General features: G+C 29.3%; 1 protein-coding gene across 1 annotated transcript; it reads right to left on the minus strand.

Annotated features, from left to right (window-relative positions):
- Positions 1-19729: 19729 nt before the first annotated feature.
- Positions 19730-20098, minus strand: LOC124921497 (histone H2A-like). The gene has a single exon (XM_047462172.1). The coding sequence runs from the start codon at positions 20096-20098 to the stop codon at positions 19730-19732; it is 369 nt and encodes a 122-aa protein (XP_047318128.1).
- Positions 20099-24449: the final 4351 nt, after the last annotated feature.

Here is a 24449-nt window from a genome sequence, read left to right on the forward strand (position 1 = left end):
CAATACATACATCAACAAGTGCAAGAAGGCACAACTGTATCGAAAAATACACAGAAGATGAAGGAGCATCATACTGTGGGGGTTCCATCAGTGCGAACGAACATATGAAAAGATTGGTTAGTCCCTTCTTTTAAAATTAATATATAAAATTAAACTCCTTAAAATTGATAATGGTTATTTTCATGTAATAAATTTGTTATTATTTTTTAGACAAAGAAACTTCAAAAACCTCCTACGGTTATGGAAGTTTTTGCTAGAACACATACGAGAAAGGATGGACAGTGGAGCCGGAAGAGGGCAGAGAAAGTGGCGGTAAGTTTTCAAAATTATTTATAATGTACTAAAGCCTTTTTATGTTGTTTTAAATATTTTGTTTATATAGGAAGAATTTAAAGGAATGCAAAAAATACAAGAAATATTAGATGACAATGAAAAAAAGACTGAAAAGTAATTATGGATGGAGGCGTTAGGAGGTCTTGTAAATGGTCGTGTTTTGGAATGGGATACATTGGAAAAAAAGACTGTTAAACGTAGGGCCATTGAACAATCAACTATCTTTTGAAGTTGACCAACTGAAGAATGGAATGTAGAGAACGATGCAATCATTCGGACTCTAACAAAAGAAAACATGGAGCGCGACACTAAATTAAAAGAAGTTAAGTATAAACTGGATTCAGTTACGTTTATTTCAAAATTCTGGTCTGCCCATGAGTGGTAACTTCTCGACTCCATCAGATTTGTAGAAGGTATGTATTTTGTATCCTCTATTGGTCTATTTTGATAAATTTTGAATATTAATCCTTGTAGCCTTTAATATATTTCAATCTTCATCCTTTATGACATGCCAATATTTATGATTTAGCTTATAGGAAAGTAGCGATGTTATATTTATAGTTTTAGCAAGTTGATTATTATAATAATTTTTTATTAAAATATTTTTGAAGGCTTTTGTTCTAACAGGTTATATATTTCTTACATCTTTTTATATTTAGTAATGATCATTTGAATCTCGAAAATTGAACTTTGTTTATCAAAATTCTTTCTATTATAACATATATCTTTATAGAAAATCATTGAAGTTATTGATGACAAGTTTGTATGACGTTATGCATCCATTTTAGAAATCTTTCTTGGTCTTTCAAAAGTTGTAATTGTTTATTCTATTTTGGACAGAATAGAAAACTTTTCAATTATATAGTATTTTTGACCTAACTTGAACTACCTCTCTAATGTAATTTGAGGAGATATTGATATTTAGTTTGTCCCTTAATTTATTTCCTTGATTTATTCTCTATTTTTGAACATTTGATGCCTTTGTTGTTGGTTATCATGGACTGTGTCATCTTCTACATGATTCCTGATTTCTCAAAATTTGTTCATTTTCTTTACTAATATGTTTTTGTTGAATAATTTCTTATTTAGAATATAAAATAATGGACTGTATATATATATACTATTTACTTGGTTTATCTGTGTATAGGTGTGCATGGAGGGTAAATGGTACATTTTGGGATATATATATATATATATATATATATATATATATATATATAGTTTTTTATATTAGGTACTTGAATATCGAGAGACCTTGAATTTATATCATCAATCCAACTATCAAAAAAATAATTTACTAAAATCAGTTTTTCAAGGTGAGAAATGGATTGGTATATATAATAGTATGTAGAAAAAAATAAAGTGAAGAGAGAAATTTTATTGCTTGTATTTTGTTGTTATTCTTACATAAGACGTCTAGTGCTTAAATAGTAAAATTACATTTGTAGAAAAGGAAATAATTAAATAGTATAAATCATGTAATTGATAATCAACGACCAATTAACAAATCAATTAGTCTAATTGATTGATTTGCTGCTGACTTTCTCAACATTCCATTTTTAGAATTATTTTTCTTCGAAGATAATTCTACACTCCCCCTCAAGTTGGGTAGTAGATGTTGAGATTGCCCAACTTGCCACATACTTTCTCAAATCGACTTAGAAGAGCTTTGATTAAAATGTTAGCCACCTAATAGCAAAGGCATTGGGTAGCTATGAGAGTGGAGAGGATGTTGTCGAGGGAGATGGAAATCTTGATGACATTCTTTCAATTTAACTGATTCAAATTCATGATTCACTTAGTTAGAGGAGTGGCTCTTGATTCTTTCGCTCTTGGCTCTTAGCTTTTGGCTCTTGGCTCAGCTCTTGATGTGAAAAGTGATAATTTTTTAACAGATGAAATGTTGAAAGAAATCTGTTGAGACATGAAGACGATGCTTGCAAAAAAGGAGAAAAACTAAATCTGTCGAGACACGAAAACGATGCTCGATACAGATTCGACTGAACTATAAAAAAATGCGCTGGAATTTTGATAAATAATTTTAGAGAAATATGAGATTATAGAATCATTTGAGTTCTCCTCCAATGGTTATTTCCACCATTGGAGGAGGCAATAGAAAATTGTGAGTCGGTTTATTCAAGATGAAAAAAACCCGCTCTGATACCATGTAGAAAATTTAAGAAAATAGAGAAATTTTATTGATTGTTTTTGTTGTTATTCTTACATAAGACGTCTAGTGTTTAAATAGTAAAATTACATTTGAGGAAATAATTAAATACTAAAATCATTTAATTGATAATCACAGACCAATTAGCAAATCAATTATTCTAATTGATTGATTTACAAATCAATTACTCTAATTGATGATTTGCTGCTAACTTTCTCAACGTTCCATTCTTGGAATTATTTTTCTTCCAAGATAATTCTACATAGTATATTAGCATCAACAGTTTTTTATAATGTTGTTTGTTTTTTGATAGTATTATAACTCTTTTGAAAGTTGACAATGTTTATCATTTTGAACATTAATATGTATTATGATTATCAATGTTATAACATTATGGTGTTTAATAAAAATTAGTTTATATATTGTTTAAATTAGAATTATTATTTTGTAGTGTTCTCGGTTCGGAAGATTCATCTTTTGGCTTCGAATCAAGTGCCAATATGAAATTAAGTGAGATTTTTCTCTCTTTTCTCTATGTTCAAACTATATACTTTACGTCTGTGCAAACTACAATTTGCTCATTTTTTATAGTATTGGGGTAATACTTGAATCTGATATAGTTTCTTTTTGTTCTCATACTCTTTTGTACTTCAAATATTGAACCGTCTCTAGATTATTCTCCAATCTTTTAGGAACTTGATTTGCGTGGACACAACTAACCGTTGTTTCACAAGGTCATCTAAACTAGAGATGAATAAAAGATGTTCATTTTTTATGTTATTTTCCATTCTTTTGGTGAAGAGAGTTCCTCCATGTCAGAGTCGGTCTTCTTTCCTTTCTGTCTGCTACTGGAGTCTGGAATTGGGGATAGTTGGGGGGATAGGGGAAGTTTTACTTGGTAAGGCGAGGAGAAGAGAAATGAAACGAAGAAAAAATATTAAAGGCAATTTGATCTTTTGCTAGAGGCAAAGGTTATTTTGCCAATATATTGGGAGCCGACCCTTTTTTAGGGTCATTTCGGTAAATTCCCAAAATATGAATGGAAACAGTTTTTGAATGCAATGACGGAATGTTTCTTACTTTTCTTTCACCAATCAATTGAATACTCAAGTATATGATAACAAGCGGTATCTATAACTCACATTTTTCATATTAGTACTATTCTCATCCCTAAGTTCCATTGCTATCAAGTCTCTGTGACTGTTCTATTTCAATGCTGAAAAGCTTCCATTCACATCCCACTTCTTTGAACTGTGTAATCTAAGCAAATAAAATTAACATAAAAAGTAACACAAAACTTCTGTCTAGAATAAATTATAAATAAGAATTAAAAATTAAAATAAATCAAAAGTATAATTAAGGAAATGAATAGTGATGATCGATGTGAAGTCTTAATGGAAGAATTAGAGCAGGTTAAGAATCCTAATCTTTCAAATATGAGTCATGGGTAGAAGAAAAAGACTCCATAAGAAAAAGGAGCCGAAATTCTTATTGTTGGAATCTCTTGAAAGATGATTGTAGGATCTTGAGAAATCTATTGTTACACTAGAATGACGAGTCTTGGTCTCTTCTTTGGTCCTTGAATTGAATCATATTCATATGGTGAGCAAAGCAAACACTATTCCAAATTGCTACAAAATTTATGGCCACTTTCCAATTGGCGTCCTCTTCGTATTCACCACCCATTTCTCCCATTGACGATTCGAATAACTGCAGCTTCTCCCATGACGGAGTGATTCCGGTTAACATCACTGCTAAAGATACTGTGTAACGATCTAATGTTAAGGAATGAGACTTGAATCCTACATTGAAGTTATGGGGTTCTTATGTTGTTTATTGGAGCGATTTTGATAGAGACTGGAATTTGATTGAACCGGCCAAGCCGTACAAGGAAGGGTGTGGGTGTGGGTGGGGCTACAAATTCCTTAAAATCTGATGAACAATAATGAAACTCCCATATAAAAAAGAAATGTATCAAACATAAATCAGAGATTTTCCAATCCTATTATAGATTACCTAAAAAAAGCAGCAATTATAGAATAGAGAAATTTGAGACAAACTAATTAAGGATATTGATTGTAGCTAGCATTTGCAAAATAAAATAGAAGGTTCTTAAAATATTAATTAGGTTAAGAAGAAGAAAAGAAAGGACATCACAAATTAATTAAAGACAAAGTCCATTGACACATAAGTAAATTAATAACCTCACCAAGATTGAGACAATCCAGTTCATGAAGAACAATCTGAACTGAACTGAACTGAAGTGAACTGGATCAATGATCATGAAGATGAATCTGTTTGAATCCAAGATTGAGACAATCCAGGTCACGTTCCCGATCAGTAATCAGTACTCCAGCCAGCAACTTCCCCAGTTCTTCCTTATCATTCTTAGCCGCCTGAAGAAGATGCTTCGATTCAATCACTTTTTTGCTGCTGCCTCTGGCTATGTTTCCAGCCGATTCCAATACTTCAGTGGTCAGGTACTCAAGAACACCGCCCAAATAAACTGCAGCGGCTTCATCGATCTGCTGAATCTGTCGACCTTTCCCAACATTCCGACGGATACGAGTAAGCGGAAATTGCAAACCAACCTTGTTCTTATTAACTCCTCTGCCAACCCTTTTCACCTCTCCTCTTGAATCCATATTCTTTCTCTCTCCTCTTTTCTCTTCTCTTCTCTCCTACACAATAACTAAACCCTAAACTCTTCTAAGCCCGACACGTTCATTAAAATCCAAGCCCAAGACCCAATTCTTTAGAAAGTGGGAAATTAATAGTAATTGTTCCACCTTTAAATGTTTCCTGATTAATTTGGACAGACATCTCTCTAAATTGGACCAAATAAAAGAGAAAAAATCAACTCAAAATCTCAGACAGACAGACAGACAAACGGTCAGTAAGCAAGTCAATGATTCATATTCAGAAACAAACAAACAACTCTCTCGGTTAGTTTTTCATTGTAATATTAAACGATGTCGGAGCACATATCCATAAACGATAGAGTCAGTATGGAGAACTTTGAAACAGGAGTTCCGAAACATGGAAGCGCCACTACCGGCCGTCGCAAACATTTTTAAATACAAAAAAATAAACTTGACCGTATAATTTGAAAGAAAAAATACACCCTTAAAAATTCTAAATTTGTTTTTTTGAAAAATAAAAATAAAGAGCATTGTTTTAGAAGAGGTTTTATTTTCCATCAGTAGACAATTATTTTTAAACATAATAATTAATTAATAATAATTAAAAGAAATTCTGTCAAAAATAATAATTAATTAATTTTTAATAAAATTTTAAATTTTACATGTAAAAAACAATTGATAACATTTTTCTGCACAAATATATTATTATTATAATATTCTTGCTAAAATTGATCTTTGTAATGGTTGTAATGGTTATAGGTTGTAACAGTGTTCATCCTCTCATTCTATTAGTATAATTCACATCTCTATTTTTATAAATGTTGGGTTATGAAACCTACATTTATAATAAATTTTATAATTATTAATTTGAATTTATTGGGTTTGTATTTGATTTGGGCTTGAGCCTGATCAAGAGTTATTTAAGTTTTTATTACCTGAATGTTTATCTTATGAATAGTGATTATTAAGAGTTACAAAAAATAAGACATAATTTAGAGAGATAAACTGTGAGGAAAAACTCTGTATTACTTCTTTTTTCTTCTTCTTTATAGTAAAATCTGATAGCGGCTGAAATGAACGTAACTCAATTTAAGTGAACCACTATAAATCTGTGTTTTCTTGTGTTATTTTTTGCGTTTTTACAAATCGTTTCAAACAGGTCGGATTTGGGAAATACAAATCTCTACAATAAGTACTTCACCTCTAGGAGAGCCAACTCCAATTTCAATATAAAAAATAAGATATTAAATTAATTAAATTTATTATTTTTTAAATATAAATTATTTAACTTAGTGGTTGAGAATAAAAATTAAAAATTTTTATTAATCATTAATTCAAATCTCACAAAAAAAAATAATTTCTTTAACTATAACTAGGGCTCCCAAAAAATCACATTTTTTTTCTTAGGTAACACAAAACTTGGAGTCGGCTCTAGACTCCTCTATTCTTATGCTAGAATTAGGTTTCAACCTTAAAAGTATGCCTAAGTAATGAATTTGTATTTTACTGTAAAAGTTGTCATGTATAGAATATGTTAGGATTTGTATCTCTCAAATTCGACATGCTTGAAACAATCTATAAAAAACGCAAAAAAGAAGAACACAAGAAAACACAGATTTATAGTGGTTCACTCAAATTGAGCTACGTCTACTTCAACCGTCATCAGATTTTAATATAATGAAGAAGAAGAAGGAACACATAGTTTTTGCCTCACACTTTATCTCTCTAGAATTATGTCTAGTATTTTGTAAATCCTTAATAATCATATATTTATAAGGTAAACATTCAGGTAAAACAAAACTTGAAGTCGTCTCTAAACTCCTCTATTCTTATGCTAGAATTAGGTTTCAACCTTAAAAGTATGCCTAAGTCATAAATCAGTATTTTACTGTAAAAGTTGTCATGTATAGAATATGGTAGGATTTGTATCTCCCAAATTCGACATGCTTGAAACAATCTGTAAAAAAACGCAAGAAAGAAGAACAAAGAAGACACAGATTTATAGTGGTTCACTCATATTGAGCTACGTCTACTTCAACCGCCATCAAATTTTAATATAATGAAGAAGAAGGAATACATAGTTTTTGCCTCACACTTTATCTCTCTAAAATTATGTCTAGTATTTTGTAAATCCTTAATAATCAAATATTTATAAGGTAAACATTCAGGTAACACAAAACTTGAAGTCGACTCTACACTCCTCTATTCTTATGCTAGAATTAGGTTTCAACCTTAAAAGTATGCCTAAGTCATAAATCAGTATTTTACTGTAAAGTTGTCATTTATAGAATATGTTAGGATTTGTATCTCCCAAATTCGACATGCTTGAAACAATCTGTAAAAAACGCAAGAAAGAAGAACACAAGAAGACACAGATTTATAGTGGTTCACTCAAATTGAGCTACGTCTACTTCAACCGCCATCAAATTTTAATATAATGAAGAAGAAGAAGGAATACATAGTTTTTACCTCACACTTTATCTCTCTAGAATTATATATAATCTTTTGTAAACCCTTAATAATCACATATTTATAATGTAAACATTCAGGTAATAAACATAAATAACTGTTGGTCAGGCCCAAGTCCGAACCAAATACAAACCCAATAAACTCTAATTAATAATATAGAGTTTATTATAAGTGTAGGTGTAAGCATGAAAATTTGAATTACCATATTTGAAAAATAATATTATTATGTTTAATAATAAGAAAATAATATTTTGGATTTTATATTCAAATAACTTGAAAGAATGAATTAAAACTAATTAATGATTAATTATTGTGATAATTAAACGTTAATTAAGGAAACTTTCCAAAATTCAAAAATAATTTGAGGATAAATATTTGTTTATATTTTACCCAAATTAGACCAAGGAAGAGGTTAAAAATATTTAATTAGGATTTATTCATGATTTATGTTTAATTCATGACTTAAACTAATTAAATAAAATACCCCAAAATTCCAAAAAAAAAATAAAACATGATCATAATTGTTATTATGAATCTAGAAATATTTTTTGTGAATTTTTGTGGTGAAAAAATGGATTTAAAAGGAATTAAATTCGATTTTAAATAACCTTTTAAATAAAATTAAAATTGCATAATCCTATGTGGTTGATTTTATGTTTAAACTTTGCAGCAGGATCCTGGACCATCAAATGAGCGTCCAGATCTCATCCGACAGCCCAAAACACGCCAGAAACTCAACTATAGCGGAACCACATGTGCGCACCCGTACCGGATCAACTAATGGGATGGACTAACCCCGCTAGTTAATACCGCTGACTACGGACGAAATGCAGACGACGTCAGGCGTTCTTCGTTGGAACGCAGGGGTCGTTGGAATCGCGACCTCGTCGACACGTTTCTTCTAGAAGCTCCAGCTTCGTCCACTGGCGATGAAATTCGTTGATTTTTTCGCCCACGTGATCCCCTCGTCAGCGCCTACGTTTCTCCCTTATTTAGAAACCTTATCTTCCCCGAGATAAGACTGTCATGATTTAGGGATAAGAACGTCGGTGATCAAAATCAAGTTGAATTGGTCTTCTATACCCGACCAATCCACCCTTTAAATACTCCCCTACCATCCTAATACCAATCCATCAAACAATAACTGCAAATTACACATCAAATCGCTGAATCGAAGACCTGCAATTTCCGGCCAATAATAGTTTTCTGCAAAACTTTCTCTGGTGAGCCAAGTTTCGATCCAGGCTTCTGAATCACTTCCAACACTGCCCAAAAATGTTTTCCAGTTGTTGGTATGATTCCAAAAGTCTTGATTTTCGATTTATAATTGAAATTTTTGATTATTTTCAAATTTTTTTGTTTGATCAGTTTGATCTTGTTATGAACGTTGATTATGGAATTTCTTTGTTAAGAATAGTCTATATATCGTATATATGTTTTATGTTGAAAGAGGATAGATCAAATCTCCATGAATAATTTTTTTTAGAAAATTAGCTTGAAAACTAGATTTTTTGAAATCTTGTGTTCTTGGGTTAAACTCAACTTTTTTGATTCAAGAAGTTGCTATACATGTTTATACACATCTATGAATGATTTCCAAACCACTGTAATCAAGTTTTGATCATGTTTGATCAAACTGAAATTTGAGAAAAAAGCTTGAAATTTTGGATTTTTAAAATTTTGTGTTCTTGCTTTTAATAATCCGATTTTGTTGGTTCAATTAGTGGTATTACAAGTTTATAAACATGCTGGGACGATTTCTATGTAACTGTAATCATGTTTTGACCGTTACGCCTAACCCAAGCCCTAGGCTTAAGTCCGAACCCTCACTCAAGATTGAACCTCTCAAACCCTATTAAGACCAGATTGACAAGATCGGACTCGAACCTAGGATTTAATCCTTAGGCCAGTTTGGTCCCAACTTTTAAAAATCCAAAATTATTCTGGAACCAAACCCCATTTTAAAAAAAAAATGGTATTCTCAATGTCAGAAAGTAACTCTCAAGAATCTTCGGGATGTTTCCCAAAGCAAATGTTTTTGATAAGGTCTTGTTTGGTTATACTCTCTAATATTTTTTTTGATATTTTCAGGTTTTGTTAAATCTGAACCTCAACGCAACAGGTACACACCTTCTTTAAATAATTTTGTACAATTATTTAAAGTCTATCCTCATTTAGGACCCCTGGACTACTAATTAAAGATAAGGAATGTTATAATTAGATTAATAAAAGCCAGGCTTTTTATTTTAGAAGGATTTTGAAAACCGTCCTTAGGCGGGCGTAGAGGACATAGCGCAAAAGCCCTTTTCCGAGCATAAACAGACAACAAACCACTTTTTTCAGAAATTATGGTATAAATACGTTTGTACACGTATCATTTTATTGATTTTCATAAAATCTCTTGGCGACTCTGATTTTTAAATAAATAATCTTTAAATTAATTATGTTTAATTAATTTAAACCGAGTTCTGGTTAAATTGTTATTTAGCCTCCTAGATTATTAATGTTTGAATAAAGAATTAATTATTTTACATAATTAATTTCTTACCACTCTAGGTATTTTCAAAATCTTTTAAAACTAAAATTTTCATTTTAAAAGATTCTTAGCGCGCAAACCATGGTTAAAATCATCAAACATCGAGCTGCCTCGCGGTAGTCCTTCCATATTGTCATGTGTCTCACAAACACGAGATAAGCTATGGAACGGGACATAGACCGGGGGATAATCGGATCGGTGTTACAGAAGGATACATAACTCAACAATCTCCCACTTGGAGATTAACTTTATCATATCTCGATCGGTAGCGGTTTTCCATCCGGTGTCTTAACGAAGAAGACCAACTGAAGTTGCACACAACTTCAGTTTCTCATTTTTCACAGCTTTCGTCAATATATCAGCTAGATTCTCACTCCCGAGAATATTCTCAAGAGCTAATACTCCATCTTCTAAAGTTGATCGGATGAAATGATAATAAACCTGTATATGCTTCGTCTTGCCATGATAAACTGGATTCTTTGTCAAATTAATGGCACTCTGACTATCGCATCGCAACACATTTCCCTCGTAGTCTTGATCCAATTTTCGCAAAAGGGTTGTAACCACATCATCTCCTTAGCAACATATGACACAACAACATACTCTACCTCACAACTAGAAAGAGCAACAATCTTCTGCAATTTTGAAACTCAACTGATTGCAGTACCTCCCAGAGTATAAATGTACCATGTTGTGCTCTTCTTACTATCAATATCACCACCATTGTCAACATCAACATATCCTTCCAAACCCATATTAGACTTTCGAAAATACAAAGTGAAACCAGTACTTCCTCTTAAGTATCGTAGTATTCACTTTACTACTTCCCAATGTTGTCTACCCGTGTTGCTCATGAACCTGCTAACAACTCCCACTACATGTGCTATATCTGGTCTTGTACAAACCATCGCATACATAATATAACCAATGGCAGAGGCATACAGAACAGTGGCCATGTATTTTTTCTCCTCTATTGAAGGCGACTGATCTTTAGATAGTTTGAAGTGACTAGCTAATGGGGTAGTAACTGGTTTTACATCATACAAGTTGAACCTGCTAAGAACTTTCTTCACATATTCTTCTTGTGAAAGCTTGAGAACTTCTTCATCCCAAGGATTTGTTTTGCAGCACCCAAATCCTTCATTGCAAACTTTTTAGACAACTCTTTCTTGAGCTTGTTAATCTCATACAAGCTTGCTCTAGCAATCAACATGTCATCAACGTAGATGAGTAAAATAATGTATAATTTATCAAACCTCTTTATATAGAAGCAATGATCAACTTCACATCTCAGAAAATTGTTACTTTTCATGAAGCTGTCGAACTTCTTGTACCATTGCCTTGGAGCCTATTTCAAACCATACAGACTTTTCTGAAATTACACACATGCTCATCTTTTCCTTTGATTTCAAATCCTTCTCGTTGTCGTATGTAAATCTCTTCATCTAAATCACCATGAAGAAAAGAAGTTTTGACATCCATTTATTGAAGATGAAGGTTTTCTTTCACAACCAAACTCAAAATAGTTCTGATTGTCATCAATTTAACTACTAAAGAAAAGATCTCATTGTAGTCAATACCTTCTTTCTGTTGAAATCGTTTCACAACAAATCTTGCCTTCCCTTTCACCTGGCTAACACACAAAAAATTTGTACCTCATGGTTTTATCATGTTATTGTTTAATCTTGAAGATTCATTTGTTGTGAAGTTTTTTTCTTTCCCTTTGGTAGCTCTGTGAGCTCCCAAGTCTGATTCAACGTCAAATAGTCCATCTCATCTTTCATCGCAGACTCCCACTTAACCGATTCATCAAATTGTATTACTTCCTCATAGCATTTAGGTTCACCTCTATCTGTCAACAACATATAGTTCAAATATGGAGACCATCTCTCAACTGGTTTTCGATTCCTTGACGATCTTCTCAACCGTATAACCGGTGTTTGCTGATTTACCTTTGGGGTCACGTTCTCAAAGATTTTATCTTCAAAAACACATTGTTCTTCTTCGACAGTCGGTATATATTCAGTTGGAAATTCTCTAAAATCGACTATACCAGTCTTTCCAAATTAGAATCACCATTTAATGTCTTTTCAACACAATCTTTGTAGAGATAATGTTCATTGAAGATAACATTTCTGCTACGAATGATCTTCCAATTTTGATTATCCCAAAAACGACAACCAAACTTGATATCACCATAACCAATGAAATTTTTTTATTAGCTTTGGATCAAGCTTGCTTCTATCACATTCATTAATATGAACATATGATAAACAACCAAATATTTTCAAATAAAAAAGGGTTACCTTTTTATTGCTCCGGACTTCTTAGGAATTCTGAATTCAAGAGAAATAGAGGGTCCCATGTTTATCAAATAGGAAGCAATATTGATAGTTTATGCCTAGAAGGTTTGAGGCAGCCCTACATGCAATCTCATTCTTCTAGCACGCTGGTTCAATGTTCGATTCATTCGTTCAGCTACTCCATTCTCTTGAGGCGTTCGGGGAACAGTCTTCACCATACTGATCCTATTCACAACACAATACTCTTTGAAATATGAATGGATATATTCACCTCCGTTGTCGGATCTCAATCACTTAACTTTCTAATTTGTTTTATTTTCAACCAAAGCCTTCCATTTCTTGAAAATAGTAAATACTTCGGACTTGAGCTTCATAAATATACCCATACATTTATTGTCGAATCATCTATAAACGTCACGTAGTATTGTGATCCGCCAATAGAAGAAATAGTTGTAGGTCCCCCACATTAGTGTGTACTAACTCTAGCCTTTATTTCTTGAGTTCCTTCCCAATCTTTAAGAAACTCACCCGTTTCTGTTTTCCAGTAATGTAGTTTTCACATAACTAATGTTCAACAGACTTCAATTCTGGAATCTGCTCATTCTTCAAAAGAATTTTCATCCATTTTTTGCTCATATGGCCCAACCTGCAATGCCACAGCTCACTGTTCTTCGAGTCATCAACTACAACAGCAACTGTTTCTCTACAAGTTGAAGTCGAGTATAACGTTCCAATTTTGTGACTTCAAGCAACAATTATTTCTCCTTTAGTCACCTTCCATGCACCATTTCCACAACTGATATTATGACCTTCTTCATCAAACTGTAGAACAGAAATCAGATTGCGCATTAAACCTGGATTGTGTCTCACCTTATTAATCTTCCAAACAGAACCTGAAATTTTCCATATTCAATTTGATGTCTCACATGCCAAAAATATCTAGTGGTTCACCATCTGTGAGATAAACTTTCCCACAGTTTCTAGTCACATAATTCTCCATTAATTCTTTGTGAGCAGTGGTGTGGAAAGATGCTCCTGAGTCCAAAACCCGTGAATCTATCGGACTATCAACAGATAGAAGTAATGCATTAGTGAAAGATTATGTAACAACATTCGCTGCATCATTTTTATCATCACTGTTTCTCTTCGATGATTTGCAGTTCCTCTTCAAATGACCCTGTTTACTACAATTCTAGCACTAAAATGTCCGCCCAAACTTAGACTGACTCCTCCTGCTTTTCAACATAGATCTGCTCTGACCTTGGTTGAAATTTCTATCATTACCTCTGCCCCTGTTTTCCACATTTAGAGTAGAACCTTTAAACATTTCACATGAATCAATTTACGAACCTCTTCAGCAATAATACAATCTTTAACTTAAACAAATTTCAGTTTAGCATTTCCAACTGGATTACTAATTGCTGCCCTCATAGGTTCCCAATTATTTGTTAGAGATGTTAACAAAATTAGGGCACTGACTTCATCCCCAAAATCAATCTCAACAGATAGCAGTTGATTCACAATTGTATTGAATTCGTTCAAATGAGTAGTGACAGAAGTACCATCAACCATTCTTAAGTAACAGAGTCTTTTCATTAGATGTACCTTGTTGTTAGTAGGTTGTTTCTCATACATATCAGAAAGAGCTTTCATCGGACTCATGGTGGTTTTCTCCTTTGCTACACTGTGAACAACCGTCTTGGTTAGCGTCAATCGGAAAACTCCCAAAACCTATCTATCAAGGAGTTTCCATTGAGCTTCATCCATCTTCTCTAGTTTCCATAGAGATAATCTTCAATCTGCATTATCCAAAAAACATAATTTGTCCCATCAAATCTTCCAATCCCATGTCCTATACTGCTCTCGCTTGTCATCGTTTCAATGCTCAGATCTAGCCTAACTGCACTGATACCAATTGTTAGGATTTGTATCTCTCAAATCCGACCTACTTGAAACAATCTGTAAAGAATGCAAGAGAGAAGAACACAAGAAGACACAAATTTATTGTGGTTCACTCAAATTGAGCTACGTCCACTTCAGTTTGTTGTTAGAATATCTATCATAGTAGAAAGATGTATGAAGAAGAAGGAATACAAAATTTTCGCCTCACATTTTATCTCTCTAGAATTATGTCTAGTCTTTTGTAAAGACTTAATAATCACATATTTATAAGATATTTATAAGGTAAACATTCAGATAATAAACCTAAATAAATGTTGGTGAGGCACAAGCCCAAAACCAAATACAAACCCAATAAACTCTAATTAACAATGTAGAGTTTATTATAAGTGTAGGATTCATTAACTCAACAGAATAAATACAGTAATAATATAAATTGCCCTGGGCACGTGAGGTATGTCATCAAAAAAATTTTATAATGCGAGAATCCGATAACATTGTAATAAAAATTAATATATATATATATATATATATTTTTTTTTCTAAAATATTAAGAAATATATATATATATAGACGGATCCGTTTTAGAGGTGGGTGGGGTGAACTTGAAAAAAAAAAAATTAAGGTGGACATAAAAAAATATAAAATTTTGAATAAAATAAGTGGATAAAACTAACCTCTCTTATCCATTCATAATAGTAAAGACTTTTTTTCTAAAATATGAAGAAATATAAGTATTTTTGGTTTGAAGTTATATTAATGCAATTGTAGTATTTTTAAGGCACTGAATTAATATTTTTATTTAAAAAAAAAATGTAAAAAAATTGTTGGTTTGAAAATAATTAATCCCGTACATCATATAAAAAAAATATTATTTATATGAAAAATATTAAATAAGAATAATATTTTTCAAAACTTTGAATTGATTTTAATTAATAAAAGTTAAGTTAATTCAAATTTAATATTTATATATATTTTAAAAAATATCTTAAAAAATGAATATTGATCAATCATATAAATTGACAATAATTATTATTTAAAAAAAGTAAAAAAAATAATAAACATTAAATTTTGAATAAAATTATCAATCAAATTATATAAAATTTTATTCGGGTCTAATATTCCTTAAAATTATATACTTATGTAAAAAAAAATATTAAAAAATTAATTATCTAACCATCTCATTTAAGTTTTTATAATTTTTTTATATCTAAAATAATTTTAAATATTTAATAACTAAATTTAATAAGAATGAATATTTTTAAAAATAAAAAATTAAATTAATATAATAAATAAAAGGTCAAATATAAAAATATTTAAAATTAATATATATATATATATAAATATATATATAAATAATTAAAAATATGTGATAATAAAATTATTGTATATAGTGTCTTAAGTTTTTTAAATAATAAATTATTATAATAGATAATTTAATAAATATTAAAAAATAATTAAATAAAAATATATATACTAATAAAATAATTTCCATATAATGTCTTCATTTGTTTTTTAATAATACTAAATTATTAAAAACTTGTTTACAATTAATATATATATATATATATATATATATATATATATATATATATATATATATATATATACAAAAAAAAATATGATAATAAAAAATAAAATTTAAAAGTAATTTTCTTATAATAATAAATATGTCTCAAATACATTTCTAAACATATTTAAAACTTAACATATTTAATTAATTATAATTTTAATTTTTTTAATTTGAATATTTTATTATTTTGTTTTACAATTTAATTTCTTTTATTTTAAACTTTTTAATTAATAATATATTAAATATATTAATATTTTTCTTTTTAAAATTTTAGTCAATTCTATAATGCTATTTCAAGTATTTAATATTTTATTTTGTTTTTTATAATAATAAATAAATAAATAATAAGTGTTCCAATCGCTTTAAAACATAACATAAAATATATTTTTTAATTAATTTATTTTTTTTAAATATATATATATGAACATTATAAATTAAAATAATAAATATTTATTATATTTTTATGAATATTTTTGTGTATGTATATATATAATTAATAATTTTAATACTTAAAAAGAAAAATTACATTATTAAAATATCTTTCATCCATATATACTCTAAATTATTTTCCAATGACGTATTATTATTCTTAATCATTCTTAATTTTCACCATACTTAATCATTTGATTACGCCTTTGGCATGATGTTTGATTTGACTCACCCTCCATGGAAAAACCTTGCAATCTGTAAGTGTGCATTTTTAAATATTTTATTACACCTTTCGACATGATCTTAGTCCTGAAGTTTCTCACCCTCTATGGATGAACCCTTAAGTTTCTCACAAATATTTATTTTACTCAAGCTGACATTCCCAACAATTGATTACACATTTCGGTATGATCTTAGGCACTAAATCACCCTCCGTGGACAAACTTTTAAGTTTTATCAACAATGTTTTCTTTACTCAAGCCGACATTCCCTCTATGGACGAATCCTTAATTTTTTATCACCAATGTTTGCGTTACACAAACTAACAATATTTTTGTTTCCACTTCATCTACCAATGTTTGCGCACTCACATATAATAATTATCTCACATATGATAATTATTTTCAGAGGAATTCGAACATTGATCTTAAGTATGAAATGTTAACACTTTAACCGCTAGACCACTTATGATTGTTGAAAATAATTTTATAATTTTGTATATACATATATATTTTGTAAGTTACATTTTAAATAACTATAATTTTTTTATACTCGTACAAAACAAAATATAATAAAAATAATTATATATTTTATCCTAATATTAAATAAAAATATTTCGTTATTAATGATATATATAACATAATATTTAATAAAAATAATTAAATTTTTTATCTTAAATTTTCTCAATATATGATAGAAATTTATTAATAAAAATAATTTTTATTTTTTTTCTCTTTTATATATATAATATATATATATATATCTTATTTTAATTAAAAGACACATTAAATACATATTTTAAAATTATTGTATTTTTTAATTTATTTTGTTATTATCTTTTCTATGTGCATCGCACGTGAATTTACCTAGTATTTATTAAAAATGTTTAATAGTCTTGAATATCATGCCCTGAATCAACCTATTGAAGGAACATTTATGTTTTCTCACCAATATTTGATTTACTCAAGCCGCATAACCAAAACGATCACACAATGAACATTGTATTTTATTTCTTTTGGGCTCACGAGGCCCACGACTCAAAATATAAGACACAAAGTAGAATGACACCCTAACCCGATAGTAGAAGCCCGACTGGAGTGTGAAAATTTAGATAAATTTGAAGGCCAATTTATTTGATATCCATTAAAATTATGGGAGCTTAATCTTTTGACAATTTTATTTCTTACACTATAATCACCCGTGAGGAGATCGAACGTCGCGATCGTTGGAAGTGGGATGGTTTCGAAATCCCTCTAGATCCAAAAGCAAGATTAGTGGTAGAAAAAGAGTGATTCAAGGTGAATCTCATGTGTAGGATGTATTCCTTGGAGGTCTTCGATGGTGACGGGGTTAGTGCGAGTGGTTACCGCTATAGTGAGAGATTCGTATTCAGGATCGAGTCATTCTAAAGTATAAATGATGAAAACTTGTTGAGATATGCTTTGTCCAACACCAGTGAGACTATCGATGATTGATTTTATTTTCTGTAAATATTTGGCCATCGGGAGTGAGCCCTTCTTTACTGTCTAGAGATGAAGACGAAAATACATTAGACGAGCTTGAGATTGAGAGGCGAATGTGTTCTAAAGCAAAACATAGTGCTTTAAATGTGGTGTAGGATTCAACAACCACTTGGGCTAGGATGGATTTTGAAAGGGTGGAGAGAATCCATGAAAGGATCCTCTGATCTTGTTCCTCCTAGATGGTAAAAAGAGGATTTGGAGTAAGGACACTAAATTTGTCATCAACATCGGCTTGGAGAAAGGTTTCAGGAGAAGAATTAGTTCTAGTAACATATGGATAGAGACTATAACCTTGTAGGGTAGGTAAGATTTGAGATTGCCAAAGAAGAAAGTTTTTGTGTTCAAGTTCAATGGATAATGAATTAGTTATATTACTCTGAATTCCATAAACAAACAACAGGAATAGCAACACCTTCACCCATCACTCTGAGACTTGAGACTATAAAATCTGGATAATGAACAGTTTTTGAATGTAATGATGAAATGTTTCTTACTTTTCTTTCACCAATTTATTCTTCCATATAATACTCAAGTATATGATCACATTTTTCATATTAGGACTAATCTCATCAAAAGTTCCATTGGTATCAAGTCTCTGTTCTATTTCCATTTGAACTGTGTAATCTAAGCAAATAAAATTAACATAAAAAGTAACACAAAACTTCTGTCTAGAATAAATTATAAATAAGAATTAAAAATTAAAATAAATCAAAAGTATATTTAAGGAAAATGAATAGTGATGATCGATGTGAAGTCTTAATGGAAGAATTAGAGCAGGTTGTGAAAGGAAATGCATGCAAGAATCCTAATCTTTCAATTATGAGTCATGGGTAGAAGAAAAAGGAGCCGAAATTCTTATTGTTGGAATCTCTTGAAAGATGATTGTAGGATCTTGAGAAATCTATTGTTACACTAGAATGATCATGAGTCTTGGTCTCTTCTTTGGTCCTTGAAGCATATTCATATGGTGAGCAAAGCAAACACTATTCCAAAATGCTACAAAATTTATGGCCACTTTCCAATTGGCGTCCTCTTCGTATTCACCACCCATTTCTCCCATTGATGATTCGAATAACTGCAGCTTCTCCCATGACGGAGCGATTCCGGTTAACATCACTGCTAAAGATACTGTGTATCGATCGATCTAATGTTAAGGAATGAGACTTGAATCCTACATTGAAGTTATGGGGTTCTTATGTTGTTTATTGGAGCGATTTTGATAGAGACTGGAATTTGATTGAACAGGCCAAGCCGTATAAGGAAGGTTGTGGGTGGGGCTACAAATTCCTTAAAATCTAATCAACAATAATGAAACTCCCATATAAAATAGAAATGTATAAAACATAAATCAGAGATTTTCCAATCCTATTATAGATTACCTAAAAAAGCAGCAATTATAGAATAGAGAAATTTGAGACAAACTAATTAAGGATATTGATTGTAGCTAGCATTTGCAAAATAAAATAGAAGGTTCTTAAAATATTAATTAGGTTAAGAAGAAGAAAAGAAAGGACATCACAAATTAATTAAAGACAAAGTCAATTGACACATAAGTAAATTAATAACCTCACCCAAGATTGAGACAATCCAGTTCATGAAGAACAATCTGAACTGAACTGAACTGAAGTGAACTGGATCAATGATCATGAAGATGAATCTGTTTGAATCCAAGATTGAGACAATCCAGGTCACGTTCCCGATCAGTAATCAGTACTCCAGCCAGCAACTTCCCCAGTTCTTCCTTATCATTCTTAGCCGCCTGAAGAAGATGCTTCGATTCAATCACTTTTTTGCTGCTGCCTCTGGCTAAGTTTCCAGCCGATTCCAGTACTTCAGTGGTCAGGTACTCAAGAACACCGCCCAAATAAACTGCAGCGGCTTCATCGATCTGCTGAATCTGTCGACCTTTCCCAACATTCCGACGGATACGAGTAAGCGGAAATTGCAAACCAACCTTGTTCTTATTAACTCCGCCAACCCTTTTCAACTTTTTTCTTGAATCCATATTCTTTCTCTCTCTTCTCTTCTACACACAATAACTAAACCCTAAACTCTTATAAGCCCGCCACACTCATTAAAATCCAAGCCCAAGACCCAATTCTGTAGAAACTGGGAAATTAATAGTAATTGTTCCACCTTTAAATGTTTCCGGATTAATTTGGACAACCATCTCTCTAAATTGGACCAAATAAAAAACATGAGAAAAAATCAACCCAAAATCTCAGACAGACAGTCAGTAAGCAAGCAAGTCAATGATTCATATTGAAAAACAAACAAACAACTTTCTCGGTTAACTTTTCATTGTAATGAAAATTATCAGGTCGGAGCACCGATCCATAAACATTAGAACCAGTATAGAGAACATTGATATAGGGGTTCCGGAACATGAAAGCGCCACTACCGCCGTCGCAAACACTTTTAAATAAAAAAAGAAACTTGACCGTTTAATTTGAAAGAAAAAAGCACCCAAAGTTCTAAATTTGTTTTTCTAAAAATACAACAAATAAAAGCATGGTTCTAGAAGAGATTTTATTTTCCATCAGTAGAGGACAGTTATTTTTAAATATTGTCAAATTAAAAATTAAAATAAATTCTGTGAAAATAATAATTAATTAATTATTAACAAAATTTTAAATTTGATAACAAGAAAAAAAAAATAATAATAATAATAATTGATAACATTTTTCTGCACAAATATATTATAGTTATAATATTCTTGCTAAAATTGATCTTTGGAAATGGTTTTAAGTAAAGATGATAATTTGAAACTGCACCGTGAAAATCTAACCGAATTGTCTCGTTTGGAATAGTTTTTCTCCGAAATCGAATGAGGATGGAGCGAAGATGCTATTTGTGTTCTCCGTTCAGACCCGCCCCGATCTCACCCCAATTCTCTCTCGAACACTATAAATATAATTAAATATATTAAATCACAATATATTTATTTCTACACTATATTTTATAAGAGTCTTAAGTTTATTTTATATAATAATATAAAATTTTAATACATTACAATATATATTATATTAAAAAATCCGTTTTATAAATTTTTTATAAAAAATTCATTACAATATGTTCACAATTTTTTTTTATAAATTTTTTTAATTTTTTTAAATATTTTATAAATTGTGTCCCACGGGAATTCCTCGAAACTGAACAAAATCTAACGGGGCGGGGATAGTATTAAAAAATATCTCGAAATAAAAACGGGACGGGTATGGTATTAAAAAAATTCCCAAAATAAAAAGGACGGAGATGATAAATACATTATCCGTCCTGAACCGCCCAATTCTCAATTCTAGTTATAGGTTGTAATATTGTTCACTCTCTTCTAATCTAATAAGTATACTCCACATCTGTATTGTTATAAGTATTTCACCCTAGGAGAATCACCTTCAATTCCAATATATCAAAACAAGATATAAAATTAAATTTACTCATTTTTTTTAAATATAAAATGATTTAACTTAGTGATTTAGAATAAAAATTAATTTTTTTTGTTTAATTATTAATTCAAATCATACCAAAAATAATTTCTTTAACTAGAACTAGGGCTCCCAAAAAAACACTTTTTTTCTTAGGGTAACACAAAACTTGAGTCGGCCCTAGAATCCCCTATTCATAATAGGTTAGAATTAGGCTTCAACCTTAAAAGAATGCCTATGTCGAAATTTTTTATTTTAGTGTAAAGTTGTCATGTATCGAATAAATACAGTCCGTAGTATAGACTGTCTTTTAGACGGGAACGTGAGGCATGCCGTCAAAATTCCTTTATATTGCGAGAATCCGATAACATTGTAATAAACATTAATATATATATATATATATATATATATATATATATATATATATATATATATATATATATATATATATATATATATAAGGACAGATCCATATTTTAGAGGTGAAGTGGGCTTAAAAAATTTTGAGATGGGCATAAAAAAATTAACTATAAAATTTTGGATAAAATAAATAGACCAAACTAACATTTTTTAATCAATTCATACCAATAATGTAAACATTTATTTTTTTCTGAAATATAAGTAATTTTTTCCAATAGAAATAAATAATCAAGTATGATTGAAACAATTGTTTGATATAAGTTAATTATGTTTGAAGTTATGCTAGATAAAATTGTAGTATTCTTTAGACACTGAATAATATTTTTATTTAAAAAAATAAAAGAAATTGTTGGTTTGAAAATATTAAAAATCAATAGTATGAATTTTGTGCATTACATGGGTAAGAATATAAAAATAATATTATTTATATAAAATATTTTAAATAAAAATAATATTATTCAAATCTTTGAATTGATTTTAATCGGTAAAAATTAAGTTAAATCAAAATTTAATATTTACATATCTTTTTAAATTCACCGAGTATATATATTTTAAAAAATATTTAAAAGAAAAGTTGTAACACATATTAATAAATCATATAAATTGACAATAACTATTACGTAAAAAAGAAAAGTGATTTAAAAAAGAAAAAAATTATTAAAAAAATTATATAAAATTTTACTTGAGTCTAATATTTCTTATTATTATATACTTATTTGAAAAATAAAAATATAAAAAAAATCATCTAATCAACTTATTTAAGTTTTTTTTATATTTTTTTATATTTATAATAATTTTGAAATTTTAGTAACCAAATTTAATAAGAATTAATATTTATCAAAAAATAGAAAAATAAATTAATATAATAAATAAAAGGAAAATATAAAAAATATTTAAAACTAATATATATATATATATATATAATTAAAAAAATATATGGTAATAAAAATTTTATATATAGTGTCTTAAATTATTTTTTAAAATAATAAATAATTATAATAGATAATTAGACAAATATTAAAAAATAATTAAATTAATATAATAATTAAATAAAAATATATGCTAATAAAATAATTTCCATATAATATCTTAATAGTTTTTAAATAATAATAAATTATTAAATATGGATTACAATTAATATATATATATATAATTAAATACAAAAATATATGGTAATAAAAAAAATTCTAAATATTATTTTTCTATTATAATAATAAATAAGTCACAAAAACATTTCTAAATAAATTTTAAACTTAACATATTTAATTAAATATAATTTTAATTTTTTTAATTTCTTTAATTTTAATATTTTTATTATTTTGTTTTACAGTTTTATTTCTTTTATTTTAGAATTTTTAATTAATAATATATTAAATATATTAATATTTGTTTTACAAAATTAATCAATTCTAAAATGTTATTTCAAGTATTTAATGTTTTATTTTATTTTTTTAATAATAAATAAATCAAAAATAAGTTTTCCAATTGTTTTAAAACTGAACATAAAATATATTTTTAAATTTATTTTCTAATTTATTTATTTTTTAAAATATATATATATATATATATTATAAATTAAAATAAAAAATATTTATTATAATTTTATGAATATTTTTTTGTGTATATGTAATTAATAATTTTAATACTAAAAACAGAAAAATGCATTATCAAACTTTCTTTCACCCATATATATCATCTAAATTATCTTTCAATGGTGTATAATTAATCTTTATTATTCTTAATTTTCATACTTAATCATTCGATTACGCCTTTTGACATAATATTTGGTTTTGACTCACCCTCCGTGTAAAACCTTGCGGACTTTAAGAGTGCATTTGTAAACATTTTATTACATCTTTCGACACGATTTTAGGCCCTTAATCACCCTTTGTGGACGAACCCTTAAGTTTCTCACTAATATTTGTTTTACTCAAGTATTCTCATTAATCGATTACATATTTCGGTATGATCTTAGACCCTAAATCACCCTTCGTAGACGAATCTTTAGGTTTTCTCAACAATGTTTGATTTACTCAAGTCGACACTCCCTCTGTGGACGAACCCTTAGTTTTTATCACTAATGTTTGTGTTACTCAAACCGACATTACCTACGTGGACGAACTTTTAAGTTTATCACAAATGTTTACGTTACTCAAACCAACATTCTCGTTTCCACTTCATCTACCAATGTTCGCACACTCACATATAATAATTACTTTTCGAGGGATTTGAACATTAGTCTTAAGTATGAAATGTTAACACTTTAACCGCTAAACCCCTAATAATTGTTAAAATGATTTTATAATTTTGTATATGTATATATATTTTGTAAGTTACATTATAAATAACTATAATATTTTTATACTCATACAAAACAAAATATAATAAAATTAATTATATATCTTATTCTAATATTAAATTGATCTTAGGCTCTAAATCACCTTTCGTGGACAAACCTTAGGTTTTCTCACCAATATTTACATTACTTAAGCAGACATTCTCAACATTCGT

The sequence above is a fragment of the Impatiens glandulifera genome, chromosome 1 (genome assembly GCF_907164915.1).
Source record: "Impatiens glandulifera chromosome 1, dImpGla2.1, whole genome shotgun sequence".
Taxonomy (NCBI): Eukaryota; Viridiplantae; Streptophyta; class Magnoliopsida; order Ericales; family Balsaminaceae; genus Impatiens; species Impatiens glandulifera.